Source organism: Ipomoea triloba, chromosome 9 (assembly GCF_003576645.1).
Source record: "Ipomoea triloba cultivar NCNSP0323 chromosome 9, ASM357664v1".
In the NCBI taxonomy this organism is placed as follows: domain Eukaryota; kingdom Viridiplantae; phylum Streptophyta; class Magnoliopsida; order Solanales; family Convolvulaceae; genus Ipomoea; species Ipomoea triloba.
The window spans coordinates 12,209,626-12,226,976 of record NC_044924.1 but is presented as its reverse complement, the minus strand read 5'-3'; the positions used below and the strand labels follow the sequence as shown (position 1 = coordinate 12,226,976).

Genomic DNA, 17,351 nt, shown 5'->3' with positions numbered 1-17,351 from the left:
TTGAAGTGAATTGAAACTCATTACACAACTGATTAAGAAATATGAAAATTAACAAATAAAAATTTTCAAAATATAAAAAAACAAAGGAATAAGGGTCAAATAGGGCACCGAATTACACACGAAACTGCAATTAGGCTATTGAACTCAAAAACTGCAGCGCCTAAAGCGGGATCCAAGCTTTCCAATTTATTTGGAAACCTAACCTTTTCTCCTACTTTGTTGGAAACTCTTCTTCACCAAACGCCGTCTTCCTCACACCCACACCACTAGGACCGCTTTCTTCACCAAGTACGCCGTCGCTGGCGCCGCTCTGCCGCCACAGTCTTCACCTTGACGCCGCACGTCGCACGACGCACAACGCACGTCAAGATATTGATGAAATTAGAGACAAATGGTCTAAGTACCTTATTGATGAATGGTTTACTACAACGATTCCTTATTAGTTTTAAATTAATTAGTTTATGTTTATTAGTTTGATAGTAAATTATGTTATTTATTAGTCTTAAATTAGTTTATGTTGATTAGTTTGGTAGTAAATTATGTTATTTATTAGTCTTAAATTAGTTTATGTTTATTATATTGATGTTTATTAGTTTGATGTTTATTGGTTTGATGAATTGATCTTTATTAGTTTGATGTTTAGTTTGATGAATTGATGTTTATTAGTTTAATTTGATGGTTATTAGCTTGGAGTTTATTATTAGTTTGATGAATTCATGTTAAGTAGTTTGAAGTTTAATTTATTAGTTTGATGTTTAGTTTGATAAATTGATGTTTATTAGTTTGATGGTGATTAGCTTGAAGTTTATTAGTTTGATGTTTAGTTTGAGTTATTTGTTTGATGATTATTAGTTTATTTTGAATGTAAAATTGTTGCATAGGTTATAAAATTTGATGTGAAGTATAAATTGTAAAACTGCACAGGTTTTGGGTGAAAATGGTATAAATAATTGTAATAATAAAAAATAAATAAACATACGATGTTGGTTCTTTGAAAGAACCAACGTCGTATATTTAAAAAAAAATGTCTACGATGAAGAACCGACATTGTAGCATAATTATTATTTTTTAAATACCTTACGGCGTCGTAAGTTATTATTATTTTTTTAATAAATATACGGCGTCGGTTCTTTGAAAGAATCGACGTCGTAAGGTTTTTTTTTTTTTTTTTAAATTATACGACGTCGGTTCAATAACCGATGTCGTTTTTTTAATATACTACGTCTAGAAGAACGATGTCGAAAGAAAACCGATGTTAAAAGTTTCAAAAAATCGATGTTAAGAGCCTTATTTGTAGTAGTGCTGGATATGTATCAACCGAATAACAACTGCTACAAGTAGGACGTAGATCACATAGCGCATAGACACTTTGAGTGTCAATCGAAACACCTTGTGGAAATAGCTAGATGTGTCGCCAACATGTTCTTCATTAAAAAGCTGAGTTGCTAGTTGAGGATATTGATCTTGGGTTGTATCTTTTCTTGCATCTCTACAACTGTATCTTGCTTGCATTTCTCCATCGTTTCTTTGACATCATCAACAGAAGCAACCCCACTCGATCGATGTGCCTCATTTCCGCTCTGGTCTACCAAACACATCTTGAATGGTGAAGTATGCACCAACTCCTCTTACAGAACTCAAATAATCTTTCTTACCAAGAGCTGCTAAAAGTATATCATGATGACGTCTTTTTGGTTGAAATGTCTCTTGTCTAACTTCATCACCATTTTCTATCTATTCCAACAAATAAGATATTGTCTCCCCTCAATCATTATGTTTGGCATTAAAATCACATGTTTCCTCACCCCGAATCCTTATCATTATTATTGAATTTGTTAATTGTTTTTGTTTGTCCAAACTCCACAATTGATCATTGCTTAGCTTTCGTTTGCTTCTTTAACCTTGTGCCTAATTTTGTCCCTTCAAAGATCACGCTAGAAAGTCCATCCCTAGAAGACAACAATCTTAATTCTTAACACATTCACACTCGGATCAATCAACTGTTACGTAAAGAAATTTTCGACAATGAAACGTAACGACCGTAAAATGACATTAATAAAGACCCCACAACCTTGGCGAGAAAGATAGAACTGAATGAATTGTATTGATTGAGATAGTTCAAAGATACAGATTACAAGGATATATATAATGAGAGAATCTCAGGCATACTAGAATAGGGAATCACAGAAAGCCTAGAATATGGAGTCATAATCTGACTCAAATACATAGAGTCCTAATACTCCCCTCAAGCCCATGGTAAGCTAGTAACTTGTAGCTTGTCTCTAAGAAAAGAAAATCTAGGACCAGGCACGCAGAGCTTTAGTAAAGTTTGGTTGAAATAAAGTTGACTTGAATATCTCCTGCAACAACTCTGTCTCTAACAAAGTGATAATCAATCTCAACATGTTTGGTACGCGCATGAAAATCGGATTTGCAAACATGTATGTAGCACTAAGATTGTCACACCATAACTTGGGAACGGAAATATTGGAGACATTGATCTCACGTAATAAAGAAAAAATCCAAATTACTTCAGCACAAACATCTGCTAGTGCTTTGTACTCAGCCTCAGTAGAAGATCTAGCAACAGTTCTTTGTTTCTTACAGACCCAAGACACAAGATTGGACCCAAGAAACACATCATAACCACTAGTCGACTTTCGGTCTTCAGGACAACCAACCCAATCAGAATCAGAAAAAGCATGCAAATCTCTGGATAGTGACTTTCTGATTCGCAGACCATAAGTGATAGTTCCCTTGACATACCTCAAGACTCGTTTCAGTTGTTCCCAATGTGTACTATAGGAGCATGCATATGTTGACAAAGTTGGTTGACTGCAAAGGATAGATCCGGACGCGTGACAGTCAGATATTGTAGTGCCCCTACCAAACTCCTATATTGGGTAGGATCCTCATACAAGTCTGCCCTGAAAGGAATATATTTCGAAATAGAAATAGGAGTAGATAATGCTTTGCATTCTGCCATTCCAGCACGTTTTAAAATATCAGTCATATATCTCTTTTGCGAAAGTAGTATATCACCATCACATTTAACTGTCTCAATACCAAGAAAGAAACCATGTTCACCAAGATCCCGGCCTAATCTTAAAAGCAGCAGACAACTTTGATAATAAACGGGTTACAAGATCTGGATCACTCCCCATCACAAGTATATCATCCACATAAACTAAGAGGTATGCATAAACAGAATCTTGAGAAAAATAGAATAGAAATACATCTGTTTTTTATGCTTGAAAGCCAACAAAGAGCAAAAATGAGTGCAAACGATTAAACCAGGCTCTAGGAGCCTGCTTTAAACCATATAGAGATCGTTTAAGCAATCAAACATGATTTGGATACTGAGCATCAATGTAACCAGGAGGTTGCTTCATGTAGACAGTTTCAGATAGATTACCATTCAGAAAAGCACTATGAACATCAAGTTGTCTAATCACCCAACCAGAGGATATAGCTAATGAGAGAAGTAATCTGACAGTAGTAGGTTTTACCACAGGGCTGAAGGTATCAAAGAAGTCTTGACCTGGAACCTGATTAAAACCTTTTGCTTCTAACCTAGCCTTGAGTCTCTCAATGGAACCATCTGCTTTCTTCTAGGTGCGAAAAACCTATTTGCAACCAATAACATTCATATCAGGCTTGGAGGGAACAAGACACCACGTTTTATTATGTAAGAGAGCATTTAATCAAGCCACGATCCCAAGCAATCGTGTTCGTATACTCAAACAGATTACAGGGATATATATAATGAGAGAATCTCAGGCAGACTAGAATAGGGAATCACAGGAAACCTAAAATATGGAGTCATCTGATTCAAATACATAGAGTCCTAATAAGAAAGAAAAACCTCTCTAGATTCATTTTTTTTTAATAATTCATTTACGGCGTCGGTTATTATAAAAATCGACGTTAAATGATATTTTTGTAATAGTGTGAAGCACAAACAGTCAATATCGCCTCCATTAAGGCGAGAACCCACCCCTTCTATATGGGAGGGCAACCTGGTGCCACCCCTTTCAACCCGCTCAAACTTAACCTTTAATTTCCTTTGCTTGTACATTGTACTTGTTTTCTTACGTACTTATACACTTTCTAATTTTATCCATCACTTAACCTTTAATTTCCTTTGCTTGTACATTGTGCTTGTTTTCTTACGTACCTATACACTCTTTCTAATTTTATGTATCTTTTCCTTTTCTTCTGTCACACTTACAAAATTTATAACTTTAGTAACTTTTTTTTTGTAGTCATTGGCCATTTATTCTTGACTAGTTATATCAAAGCACTTAATCCATTCTAACACTGTGTACTCTGATATCCCTCGCGCCGCCGTGTTTGTTGATCTTTCAGTTGTGTCCCAGAGAATTGATTTTGAAGCTCAAAGAGGGCAGGGAAGTAAGAATTTAAGAAGAAAACATAGAAAACGAGAAAAGGGATTTGACTGCATGCATATATATAATATACCATCTATGGAAATTTAAGGAAAACAACAAAACATTTTAACTAACAAGCTAAGCTAAGGTAATTAATGTCCCATGCAGATCCTTTGCCACCTCCTTCTTCTTCTTTAGGCGGCTAGGTTGCAACGGTCAACATTACATCTAGCTAGCTAACGGAAACGACGTCGTCTTAATTAAGACATTTATTCGAAACACTGACAACGGCAAAAGGCCAAATTAAAAACACTTTCTCTTCTCTATATATGGCCACGGGGAAAGAGTAGAGTTGAATTCCCTCTTTTTCATCTTCTTTGTATGCTATTTGCGATTGGAAATAGAGGCTTCTGTGAAGTAATTGCAGCAACGACTAAGAATAAATTATTACTAGTGATATTGGATGGGAGATGAATTGAAGAGTGTAATGGATAAATGGAGATCGAGGTAGTTATGAGTGTCTGCTAGAATCGCGTAGGTCGGTTCCTGAGACGAAATGCAAAAGCAGTGAAAGGGCTCTTGCGGGCTGGTAACTTGGGACTTGATGCCCTGCTCCTCGTACTGTTGCGAATGTCAGATTTCTTTCGAACTTCTGTGCATATCCCCCAACCTCTCCGTCTAAGAACCATGGATGCCACTCGCTCTTTGGACTCACCTTCATCTTCTTCAACGAGTTCTTTGTTGATGTCACAGGAACCCTTCCATCTATGTCACCGCTGCACATCAATTAATGTTCATTAATCATTACAATTCTAGTTTTTTAATATATATGTACTGCTGGATCTATCGGATTAACTTACCTAAATATCCAAACTCTTATTCCATTTGACATCAAGTCTTCTATCAATGGAATTACTGTGAATGCACTGTCTACCCAATCTCTGAGCACATCACTGTAGATCACAAACAAACAAACAAAAAAATTAAGTCTGGATAATCACAAGATTATAAGTTCAATTCCTAGTGTCTTACTCTAGACCACTCACACTCCACACTTCTGGGAACCACATAACCTTTTCCATTTGAATGGCTTAGAGCTTGATAGTCCTTTCCTAATCGCCCCCTCCACTAAGGCGTCACAGGATGAATGGACAGCTTCACCCTGGATAGCTTTCATTCTGAACTTTTCTTGGCTTCCTTTGAACCTTATCGAGCACTGAATAACCCTCTTTTAGGTAGTCCTTTCACACCACACTCCGGCCTCTCAACTAGAGCACCAAACACTCAAACCATGCCCCTAGCTCCACCAGAAAAAGTACCTCATGAGTGGAAGAACGGGCTATTGGCTTTCTTAGTTTGAGCAGTCTATTGACTTTCTTGGTTTAAGCTAGCTAGGGCACACAATCTAGTAGAGGCTACAGTTCCTTCGTGACTTAAAAAAAAACCATGCTATATATATATACCTGCATGGTTCCCAATCATAATGCATTTTGGTAACATTGGCATGGAGTGCCTTTCCTACCACACTCCGCCCTCTTAACAAGAGCACTAAATGATGCAGCACTCAAGCCAAGTACCTAACTCTACCACAAAAGCTACTACATGAGTGGGAGAGTGGCCCATTATATTGACCTTCTTTGTTTGAGCCAATAAGATTTACCCAATGCACATTCTGGGATAGTGGTTGTGGGTTCCCCAATCACTAAAAAAAAAAAAACAAATAATAATAAATCATGCTATATATACCTGCAAGGTTCCCAATCATATTGCATTTTGGTAACATTGGCATGGAGTGCCTTCTGAACATCGGGGCGATTCAGGTACGCGTAAACATAGTAATCGCTGCATGGATCTATCACTAGCTGCATCCACATACGTAAAGCAAAAACATCATGGGTTATGCATACTATGTAATATAAAACATCAGATGAAACTAACTAAACTCACAGAGGGCTTGTTGGGCTTGGCGGTGAGGTTGGTATCTTTGCACCAGGGAGCATATATGTTGTATATATCGATTACCCCAGTGTTGTGACCTACTATCTCCATCGCCGCACCGCACTTCGTTGATTGTTTGTCATCATCACTGCCCTCTGAAAAGCTGCAGTACTTCAATATTTGGTCTAATGTTTCGTCGGAGATGAGTGCATGGCTCGCGAAGTATTGGTACATCCCTTTAGAGTCTTCCTCGTCATGCACCACTGCGTTTCCGATCTGCAAATTAAATGTTTAACAAAAAAAAATATGGGCCTGCTGCGCTGTAGAACGAATTTTGAGTTTTAACGAATTGAAGCCAATGGGGTACGGGACAGTGACGAATTATTTGTCGAAATTGATATTAAAACTAATGGATATATATAGAGTTTATCATCTTGACAAGTACTCCGTATTATATTGTGCCAAAGATCTTGTGGTCTAGTGGCACTTGGCCCGGATTACACTCCTATCCTACATGGATGATGGGAGTAGGCCTTAGTGGAGGCAACTGTTAACTCATGAACAGACAAGGCAAATTGTACTAATGTATTTTCCCTAAATATAATGTACATTTTTAATATATATATATATATATATATATATATATATATATATATATATATATATATTATTTGTGTATTAAATGTATATTATTTGATAGTATGATCCATACAATAATAATAATTGCCCATCTACAAATTTATTTTTAGTATATTACAATTTCATTCCAAATCGATTTATTATTATATTATATTAGATTCAATTTTAATGTACTACACACTTATTTTTAATGCATTTTAAATCAAAATATTAAAAATAAACATGTAATATACTAAAAATAAACCTGTCATCATGGTCTATCTTACTAGAGATGGTATAAGTATGGTTAAACATCCCATCACGAAAATAAACAAAACATGAGTGCAGGGTGATCAAATTAAAATGCATGACTAAATTTAAGAATACGACGTTGGGCAATGTTTAGTTATTGGCAGATCTGTCAAAATTTTGGTCAATTCGTCAACTTTTACATTTTGACCATAGTCAAAACGTTAAAGTACTTGTTTTGCTCCAAACCACTTGAATCTCAAGCGTTTGAGATTGGGGTTGTGGGAAAAATTTAATTTTTCCCAAAATGCCCCCACTTATTATAATTACTAGTTTTTCTTATGCACGATGCGCAAAATATAGATGCCCAATATTAGTATTTTGTATTAAAATTTTAAATTTATTTAAATTTTAATATAGTAAATAATAATAATAATAATAATAATAATAATAATGTAAAATATTTTTATAAATGAGATATTTATATTTTAAAAAATAACTAAGATATAACTCTAATATTTAATGTGTATATATTATTATTATTACTATTATTGAAGAAGATAAGAAAATATATGGTGGATGCATGTGCATAGTAACAATAGTGGAAAAGATAACGGAAGTTATAATGGTAGGGGTATATTTGTCCAAAATATTATGTAGTACAACTTTTATAGCATAATATACGAAAAAAACTTAACGAAAAACGGACATAAATGAGGGGTATAACCTTCATTCACATTTACTATGTTTTTAGATTAAAAAAAAAAAAAAACGAATTGATACTATTGAGTTTAAGGCTCCATTTATGTGGAGCCTTTAAGGCTTCTCATTGTCGTGCAGGCAAGGCTAAAAATTAAAGGTCTCCTTTAGCTCCTTCCCCACTTTTCCCACCAATGTGGGGAAAGTGCGAAAACGAAGGGGAGCCTTCTTATTTATCTTTTAAAAATTTATTTATTATTATTATTATTAAATATGTGTATACCCTTTAAAAATTATTACATGTTCACACATAGATGCAAGATTTAGGCCCTACTAACTATTTACCACAATAATTTAAAAATCAAATATTATGCTTTATAGTCATTTGGTTGAAAGAAATGAATGAAGAGGGTTTGGTTCAAGAACCAAGGTTATATTTGCCTGAGAATATAATATTCACATGTTTGGTTCAAATTATGTAAGATTCTTAAGGAATGTAACATAACCTCTCGATAGAGTTTTTAGCTATTGGAAGGGAATGTGAGATTCACCCCAATTTCTTAGGTAACCTCACATTCCCTTATCTTATTACTAATATTAAGCTTTTGACATTTTAATCAATTTATTTTATTTCCGTTCTCTTATTTACCTACTTCAATTTTAAATCAAACACAGGAATCTAACATTCTCAGTTATCTAACATTCCCAGCAATCTAACATTCCCTAAGGTAATCTGACATTCCGTGAACCAAACGCCTCCTAAGGGTAATGTTGTAATTTCATTTTTTTTTTCTCTTTTCATTACCGAATTGAATTCATATGGAGAGAGAGCCTTATAAATTTTAATTCTAGAAATGGAGGAAATTATTGCAATTCTCTCTGACTGAACAATGTAATTGTGCTCAGCAAAGAATTAGGTTGTAGTTGAATTATAACTACAGCCTACATGAGTAGAATATACAGAATAAGGAAAAAAAGAACTAAAAATAAATGTATGTGACAAATGATATGTGTATAAATAAGAATGATTTTACCAGGATTCCTTTGAGGTTGATGATGGTCTTGTTAGCATGGAGGTTGTGAGTAAGAATGGTGTGTGCCAATTGTGGCACATAGTGCCCAGCATAGCTCTCACCAGCTATGTAGAAATCCCTGTCTTTGTATTCTGGAAACCTTTCTAGCCAATTCAACAAGAATATGTAATTATCTTTCGCTGTTTTTTTGTCTCCCCCTTTCTCAAAATCTGATGTTGTGTTGGAGTAGGAAAACCCTACGCCCGCCGGAGACTCCAAGAACAACACATTTGCACCTATTAATACCCATTTCATTATTTTTCACCGTATCGGTGTACAAGCTAAGTTTTACTAAATAATAATAATAATAATAGAAACTGATAGTTTATGTAAATAATATAAAAGTATTACATTTTCACTAAATAGTATTATATGTTTCAGGCGAAACAATCTCACACGAGACTAAAGGTAAAAATGAAAGGTCATACTTGTGTGAGACTGTTTTACGTATCTTTATCCATGATACGTGTCAAGTCAATATGAAAATATCGTACTTATTTTGAAAAATGTAATACTAATCATGAATAAAGTATTTGTTATTATAAGGGAAAATGTAGTACTTTTGAAGGAAAATGTAATAGTTTTATATTTTGATGTAAAAGTATTTATATTTTTTTTTTTGGTATCAAAAGTATTAGACTTTCCCTTATAAGTGATTAATGTTAGCTAAGTGTTTGTTACTTATAACTGTTATAAGAAAAAATGTAATACTTATGAGGAAAATGAAATACGTACTTTTAAATCAAAATGTAAAATATTACATTTTTTTCAGGTTTCCACTATTAAACACAGTGACTAATCCCCTCGATGAATTGTAGTTATCTCTATTTTCTGAGACAATTGGCCTGGAGATTTAAGGTTGTTCCATACCTAAAGTCAATGATCGAACCTTTGACCTTTGGTTCAGGGATCGACTCTTCTATCCTTAACAAAGATCAAGAGTTCGATCATTGGCTTTGAGTATGGAGCAGTCTTGCATCTCGAGGCCAACTGTCCCACCCAATAGAGGTACCTACAATTCAGGGTGGGGGTTAGTCACTTTGTCCGATGGTGGAAATCCTGAGTTACACCCAAAAAAATTAAACATTTTATTACTTATTAGTATTACATTTTTCAATATAGTATTACATTTTCATCTTTGACTCGGCATGGTTCACAGATAAGGATTTGTGAGACCGTCGTCACACAAAAGGTTTTGCCAAAATAAAATTATTTTATTATAAAAAATTTATATAATATCCACCTCCTTCTATTTATAGTAACAGTAATTAAATAAATATAACATATATAATATATTACCATGATTCCATGCAAATTTATTTTGGAAAAGTGTTTTGCCATCGCTAAGGACTCTGAAAGGTCCCAGTTCTTGCATTGCCCCATAGGCGAGAGAGGAACATCCAGGACCTGTTCACAAATTCCCCAAGAAGTTAAACAACAAATTAAAAGATTGACAAATTAACCACTCAATCACATGCAACACAAGCAAACAAAAGGGTCTTTACAACTTGCCCTATTAATCTATTACAAAGAATAATTATGTGAAAACATATTTGAAACTTTTTATATATATAAAAATATACCATACTTTATATGAATATAACAAGTTCAACACAACATACAATCAAATATAAATAATCCATTCTTTTTAACCGTTTTCAGTCAATACCACATTATCACACCACCGGAGTTCGATTCTGTGACATTTTCTCAGAGAGAATTACAGAGGTGTTATCTGAGCACAAAGTGCCTGGTAAATGACAAATTGGTAATCATATTATTTATTTATTTGTGGTTTTATTTCATTATATTAATGTGAAGCATATATAATGGTGCAAAATTCAGGATAAGAATTCATATGGCGCACAAGCTTATCCCATGTTTGCCAGCCGCAATTACTGCAGCAGCCTAGCTAGTGGGTCTTTACTGTTTAGTCTTATTCAAACAATCCCAGATATTTATTTCAAAAAATATATGCCACAAAAATGACAAAAAGATTCTTCCGATTATCGTGCATTTCCCCATCATATAATAATTGGATTTTAAATCTATCCTCGTAAAATTAACATGCATGGGTTGACTTCAATATTCACTTTTAAATAAAATTTATAGAAAAATATAATCAGTAAATGTAAACATTTTTATACACTAAATAGAATTTTACTTTTACTTTTATTATTTTACAAAACGGTAAATTGTTACTACCCTTTCTATTTTTCTTACTATGGAATTTTCTTATTTAAAATCTGAATTTAAAAATTCTATCAAATACAGAATTTAGATTTTCTTATTCAATTTTTGTCCTAGATTTATAGGTGATAGTCCATTTTTAGTTCTTTATTTTCAGAATATTCATTTTGATTATAGTATTATTGTGACATGACAATTTCTGGTCCTTTGCCAACAAAATCGTTGAATTATCGTTAAATATAATGAAATTTCCATCTTTTTGTATAAAGTGAGTTGACCCACTATATTTCTTATTTTTACTTAAAAAATAATAATTTAAGACCTGAATACCCTTGTATTGTATGAAATTGAAAGAAAAAATGACTAAAAGTAAATTTTCACTTATAAATGATTGAACGAAAATAGAATTAACTCAAAATAAATAATTCCTTATAAAAATTACTCTTGAATGTGACTTTAGTCAATAATTTCAACCACTAAAGAAAGTGAACCATAAGTTAATGGAAAAGCAATAATGTAAGTTGAGAATAGATTACCAACCTCCATTAAGCCAGAGAAGGAGAGGCAAAGACTCTTTCTTACTGTACCCTTCAGCGAAGTAATAGAAGAAGGCTCGTCCGGCGGCCTCATCGACGGTGACATAGCCGCCGTACTGGTCGAACCGGACCGTCGGCTGCCCCGGCAACCGTTCGATCCGATCTTTCTCCTTGAGCCCTTCTTGGGGAAGGATGAGAGAATCGAGTTCGCTGTAAATTTCAGAGGTGAAGTGGGTGGTGGTGTCAATGCCGGAATTGCTGCTCCGTTTAGCCTTGTAGTGTTGGGTCAGAGCTCGGATTTGCCGGGATCCATGGCGGAGAGACAATGCTGAGGGGGACGAGAGAGAGAAGAGAATGAAGAAGACAAGCGGCGGCAACAACAACGTTGTTGTCTTCATTCTCTTTGTTCTTTTGAGGGGCTTTGGGGAGATAAAATAAAAATGGAAGGAGCCTTTTGAGGTTAATTTATAGCATGTAGTGTCTTTTCGTAGAACAAAACAGTCCTGCATGGATGAAAATTTCTCAACAACCTGCGTACATATATATACACGCAAATCGATGCCTCATAATTTGTAAAAAAAATTGTGATGTTATATTAAATTGGTCACCCCTCCATTTAACCCATACCAAAATCTAAACTTTATAGGGTATTTTGTCCTTTTCAACTTAAAGATCTTAATTTATGTATGAATAAAAGGATTAAAACTTAAAATGATCCCAATTTGAAATTCTCCTTTTCATCCTACTTAAAGAGGAGAACTGCGAATTGAGATCGACCTTAAGGCTCAACAAAATCCATTTATTTATGTTCAAATTGAGATCTTAATTTGAAAAGGATGAAAATACCCATAATAATTTCATATTTTTGCATGTCTTAAACGAATGGGGTGACTAGTGTGATGGATTTTTGCACTAAAACAATAGTCGTGGATGAAAATTAGTAAAAATTAAACATGTGGATTGAAATTGTCATTTTACTAATACTCGTGGGACAAAATTTGGTATTGCTCTTTTTCTTTTTATTAAGTATCAAATAATATTTGCTTAGGTTGGCCTTTTATGGGTGACAAAGAAAATTCACAATCACTACATGAGAGTGTGCGCTGGACTGGGTAAACTTTGTCTTGTAACCTTAGCATGAAAGACTATTATAATAGGCATTGAATGATTCAACCAATACTTTTATAGGAAGCGTTAACATACTAACCTAATTTCATGGAGTTTGATGAAGCTTTGAGTCATTTCTTCTTCACCACTTCTTGCTCTTAGTGTTTATAGAACCCTTTTGCTCTCTGGTCTTTCACGTTAAGTTTCCACAGGCGATAGGATAGGAAAATAGTCTATGCCCTTATATATTGCTTGCTTAACATAACTGATATTCTAATATTGATTATTGAAATTATGGCAATAATGAGCCATAAACCCATACAATTAATTAAATAGGCTTAATAAGCTCATTGAAAGCCAGAGAGAGGGGAATAATAACCCCTGATCTATTACATATTTTATTCCCATTACCTATCACAATAGAATTTTAATTGTCCAGATCAATTATTACATGGGCCACAATAAGATTAGAATAAAAAATATTCTAACATAGAAAACAAAGAACTACAATGAGGTAAATCAGTTTAGGTTGTCCATAACTGATCGGCTCAAATCAAGAAAATTAATAGACGTCTCTCACTGTCAGTCAAACTTGACACTTTTATGATTACAACGTGAACAACCCGACAAATATGTCTAGGATTGTCCCCTTCTTAGGTCTTCCCTTTGCTTTGGCACACCCATATAGACCAACAGGTCTCAATCTAGACAATTATCACTTCGAACTCATTTTTGGGAATATAATTTACCTAGATGCTAAAGTTTTTATTCTAAGAGGATCCCTGATACGAGAATTTTAGTGATTTTTGCAGGTGGGTTTGCACATGTGGATGAGAGAGAAAGGAGAGAGAGAGAAAATTTTAGGTCTTAAGAGCATCCCCATCAGTGAATCTAAGGAAGCTAGATTTTTTGAGGTTGGGTTGCTTATGTGGAGGGGAGATGGAGAGGAGAGAGAAGGTGCTGGGGTGATTGCGGGGAGACCTTGGTTTTTATCAGATATGTGGACCCCAGCAAATATGTAAACATGCACCCTAGTGCGCGTTATGTGCAATAGGAACGTCCAACCAGGCAGATTTTTTTGCTGCAGTTTCTTTCTTTCTTTCTTCTTCTTCTTCTTTCCATTTTCTCTCCCATGTTTTCTCTCCTAATCACCTCTGTAAAAACTCAAAATTCATGCCTATTGGGGATGCTCTAATGTACAATACATTGAAACTTATAAAGGGAACATCATTTCGAAAGCGATAAATAAAAAATTTCTAGATAAATTTTGGACCATTTCATAATAATTAACCAAAAATTTGAAAACTAATTGGATCATGTTGTATTTGATGCCCGTTAGCTCATAACTAGTGTCTTGCAAGCAGTTTCAGAGTATAAACTAAAGCAGGAAATAGTAAAAAGTATAGTAGTGACAGAGTGATAAGAAGAAGATATCAACATCCTTTTTCATTAGCTTCTATTACACAATGTATATATATATATATATATAAATTTCTACACAGGATTACAAATGTCATCAATCACCAGCTGTTACATACAAATCATGTCATCAATCACCATAATAATGTCCATAATTAAGATTTTATAACACAACCCCTTCAATATTATTTTGCTATAATCATGCCTCGTTAAAATTCGCTAGAAAAATTCTATGGGAAAAATGTGCTAGTCGAGAAAAGAGTACATGATATATGGATAATCATATGTTGCATTAGTTGCCTCATCAAAAACCTTACACTAAGAAAAACCCGGTGGGAAAAAATTTAGTTAAGGAAAAAAGAGTGCAACGATAAACCTTATGGGTTCAATCTTTAGGATTGCAAGAGTTGTTGGTCTTCTGGACCGATAATTTATGTGCACCGAGATGTTGTTGCTCTCCTTGAAGACAACAACCTTCCTAACCCACACATACCAATTTTATGAAGATATTTCTCAAAAGTAGATGTAGGTAATGACTTAGTGAATAAATCTGCTAGATTTTCACTTGATTGAATTTTTTGGACTTGTATTTCACTAGTACTCTTCTGGAGCTCATGTGGATAAAAGAATTTTGGTGCAATATGTTTGGTGAGATTACCTTTAACATATCCACTACTCATTTGTGCAACACATGTTGCATTGTCCTCATACAGGATAGTGGGTGTTCTTCTACTACTCATTATTCCACTCGATTCTTGAATATTATGTATTAGTGACCTCAACCATACACATTTTTTTTAGGTTTCATATAAAGCAGTGATTACTGAGTGATTTGATGAGGTAGCTACTAGTGTCTATTTCACTGATTTCCATGAGATATCAGTACCTCCACAAAGGAATACATATCCGGTTTGGGATCTAGCATTATGCGGATCAAACATATAACCAACATTTCAATATCCTACAAATGTTATGTGTTAGTCCCTTTTAAATAGAAGCCCAAGATCCTTTGTGCCTTGCAAATATATGAGGATATGTTTTATGCTATTCTAATGGCTTCTAGTTGGAGCAGCACTAAACCAAGCTATCATGTTTACTAAAAATGTAATATCAGGTCTAGTGCAATTTGCAAGATATAGAAGTGCTCTGATGGCACTTAAGTAAGGGATTTCTGGTCCTAGAATATCCTCATTATCCTCTTTAGGTCTGTATGGGTCCTTATCAATTTCAAGTGATCGGACTACCATTGGAGTACTAAGTGGATGAGACTTATCCATGTAGAATCTCTCCAATAACTTGTCTGTGTATTTGGATTGGTGTATGAATATCCCTTCATGGAGGTTCTCGATTTGCAAGCCGAGACAAACTTGGTTTTTCCCAAGTTTTTCATTTTGAATTCCTATTTTGAACACAAGCATGCCCTCTTGACATCCTTGCATGTTTATATAATGTTTATATTATCTACATAGATGGATATAATACAAAATCCATCAGATGATTTCTTAGTCAATATGCAAGGATTTTTATCTTTATTCTCATATCATTATTTTAAGAGGAATTCACCCAATCTACAAAACCACATTCTTCCTGATTGTTTTAAGCTATATAATGACTTTTGTAATTTTACGCTGAACATATTTTGTTTTGTTTTTCCTTTACATAAAGGATTTTGGATGCCCTCGAGTACTTTTATATATATATTTCAGTGTCTAGTGACCTATATAAATATGCAGTCACAACATCCATTAACTGCATTTCTAGATTCATTTTTACTACCAGTGATATTAGATAACGGAATGACGTGTCATCTAAGACAGGAGAGTAAGTTTGTCCAAAATCTATTCTAGGTCTCTGTGAGAACCCTTGAGTTAATTAACTATCTTGCTTTGTATCTGGCCACCTCATTTTGTTCATTCCTCTTTCGTACAAATACCCATTTGGATCCTACTAGGACTGTTGGTCCCAAGGGGATGGGGTACAAGTCTAGAGGGGGGGTGAATAGACTTGTATAAGATTTTGCAAATCTTTTCAACCTCTCGTGTGTATTGAACTTAGGATGTTTAAGTTCGATACCTCACGAGGTGAAGACAAAGTTTTATGCGCAGCGGAAATGTTATCCCCTTTTAGTTAGCACGAGTTTGGGTTAGTTCGAGAGGTGTGATTATATGCAGTGCAATCGAGAGGTTAGCGAGAGATGAAAACAGTAAGTAAATGCAAGAGAGATTTTTAAGTGGTTCGGCCAACCCGCCTACGTCCACTCTTCTTCCAGAAACTCCCTGGAAGGATTGCACTAAAAACTTCCCTTATTTAGTACAATATCGAGCGCTTGAGCTTTGATCACGAAGCCCGCCTCAAGCCTCAGGTTTTTCGCCCCGCTTCTCGTTACTCCACCTCTCGAGCACTTGACCTTTGATCACCAAGCCCGCGTCAAGCCTCAGGATCTTCNATCGAGAGGTCTATCTCTCGAATATTCTTTACGTCTCGAACTCGATAGGTATATCGAGAGGTCCTTACCTCTCGAACTTGGCTTGTGTCTCGAGACTTAGTTGATGTCTCGTAGACCCTTATTCCTCCAGAGTTGTCTCGTGCCTGCTTCTGATCTATCTGTTTGCTTACAACACGAAAACTTCTAAGTTGTTCAAACAAGTTTACCTTAAGCTTAAATATTTCCCGAGTTGAGCTCAAATTACCCGGTTGTATTTTCGCTCTTAGTTTACTTATCGAACTTACATTGTTTTGCCTATGTATCGAGACTTGGGGATTCTTACTTAACAGTTGGTATCATCAAAACCTATTACATGATGTTCCTAACAAGGACCACACCTTTAGGGGTAAGTACAAGAGGACTAAAAACTTTTCTCTTATTTAGCGTGTTGAACTCAACCCCAATTGCTTCTTTCCATTTCAACCAATCAGAGCGCTTTCGGCACTCTGCTATAGTTTTTGGTTCTGGATCTAGATTATCAAAAGAAATGTGAAGAGCAATTATACATGCGAATTGGTCGTCGAGCACTGTCAGATTTCTATTATAATTTTCTCATGTTTCTACAAACTTTATGGCAGTTTCTATATTTACATCAACCAAGGCTTTCTCATTTGCTAATATATATTGGTGAAGGTGTTTCGTATCC

The 17,351-nt window shown here is 34.8% G+C and overlaps 2 protein-coding genes across 2 annotated transcripts; both read right to left on the bottom strand.

Moving 5' to 3' along the window:
• Positions 1-1,569: 1,569 nt before the first annotated feature.
• LOC116029561 (uncharacterized mitochondrial protein AtMg00810-like) lies at positions 1,570-3,981 on the bottom strand. The gene is made up of 5 exons (XM_031271611.1): positions 3,964-3,981; positions 3,361-3,611; positions 2,919-3,104; positions 2,532-2,835; positions 1,570-1,734 (listed from the first exon to the last, which is right to left on the bottom strand). Exons 1-5 carry the CDS (start codon positions 3,979-3,981, stop codon positions 1,570-1,572), a joined length of 924 nt encoding a protein of 307 aa, XP_031127471.1.
• Positions 3,982-4,437: 456 nt separating this feature from the next.
• Positions 4,438-12,202, bottom strand: LOC116028728 (serine carboxypeptidase-like 40). Its single transcript, XM_031270537.1, has 7 exons — positions 11,699-12,202; positions 10,268-10,375; positions 8,930-9,204; positions 6,339-6,605; positions 6,138-6,253; positions 5,252-5,344; positions 4,438-5,167 (listed from the first exon to the last, which is right to left on the bottom strand). Exons 1-7 carry the CDS (start codon positions 12,090-12,092, stop codon positions 4,903-4,905), a joined length of 1,518 nt encoding a protein of 505 aa, XP_031126397.1. The 5' UTR covers positions 12,093-12,202; the 3' UTR covers positions 4,438-4,902.
• Between the last annotated feature and the right edge of the window lie 5,149 nt (positions 12,203-17,351).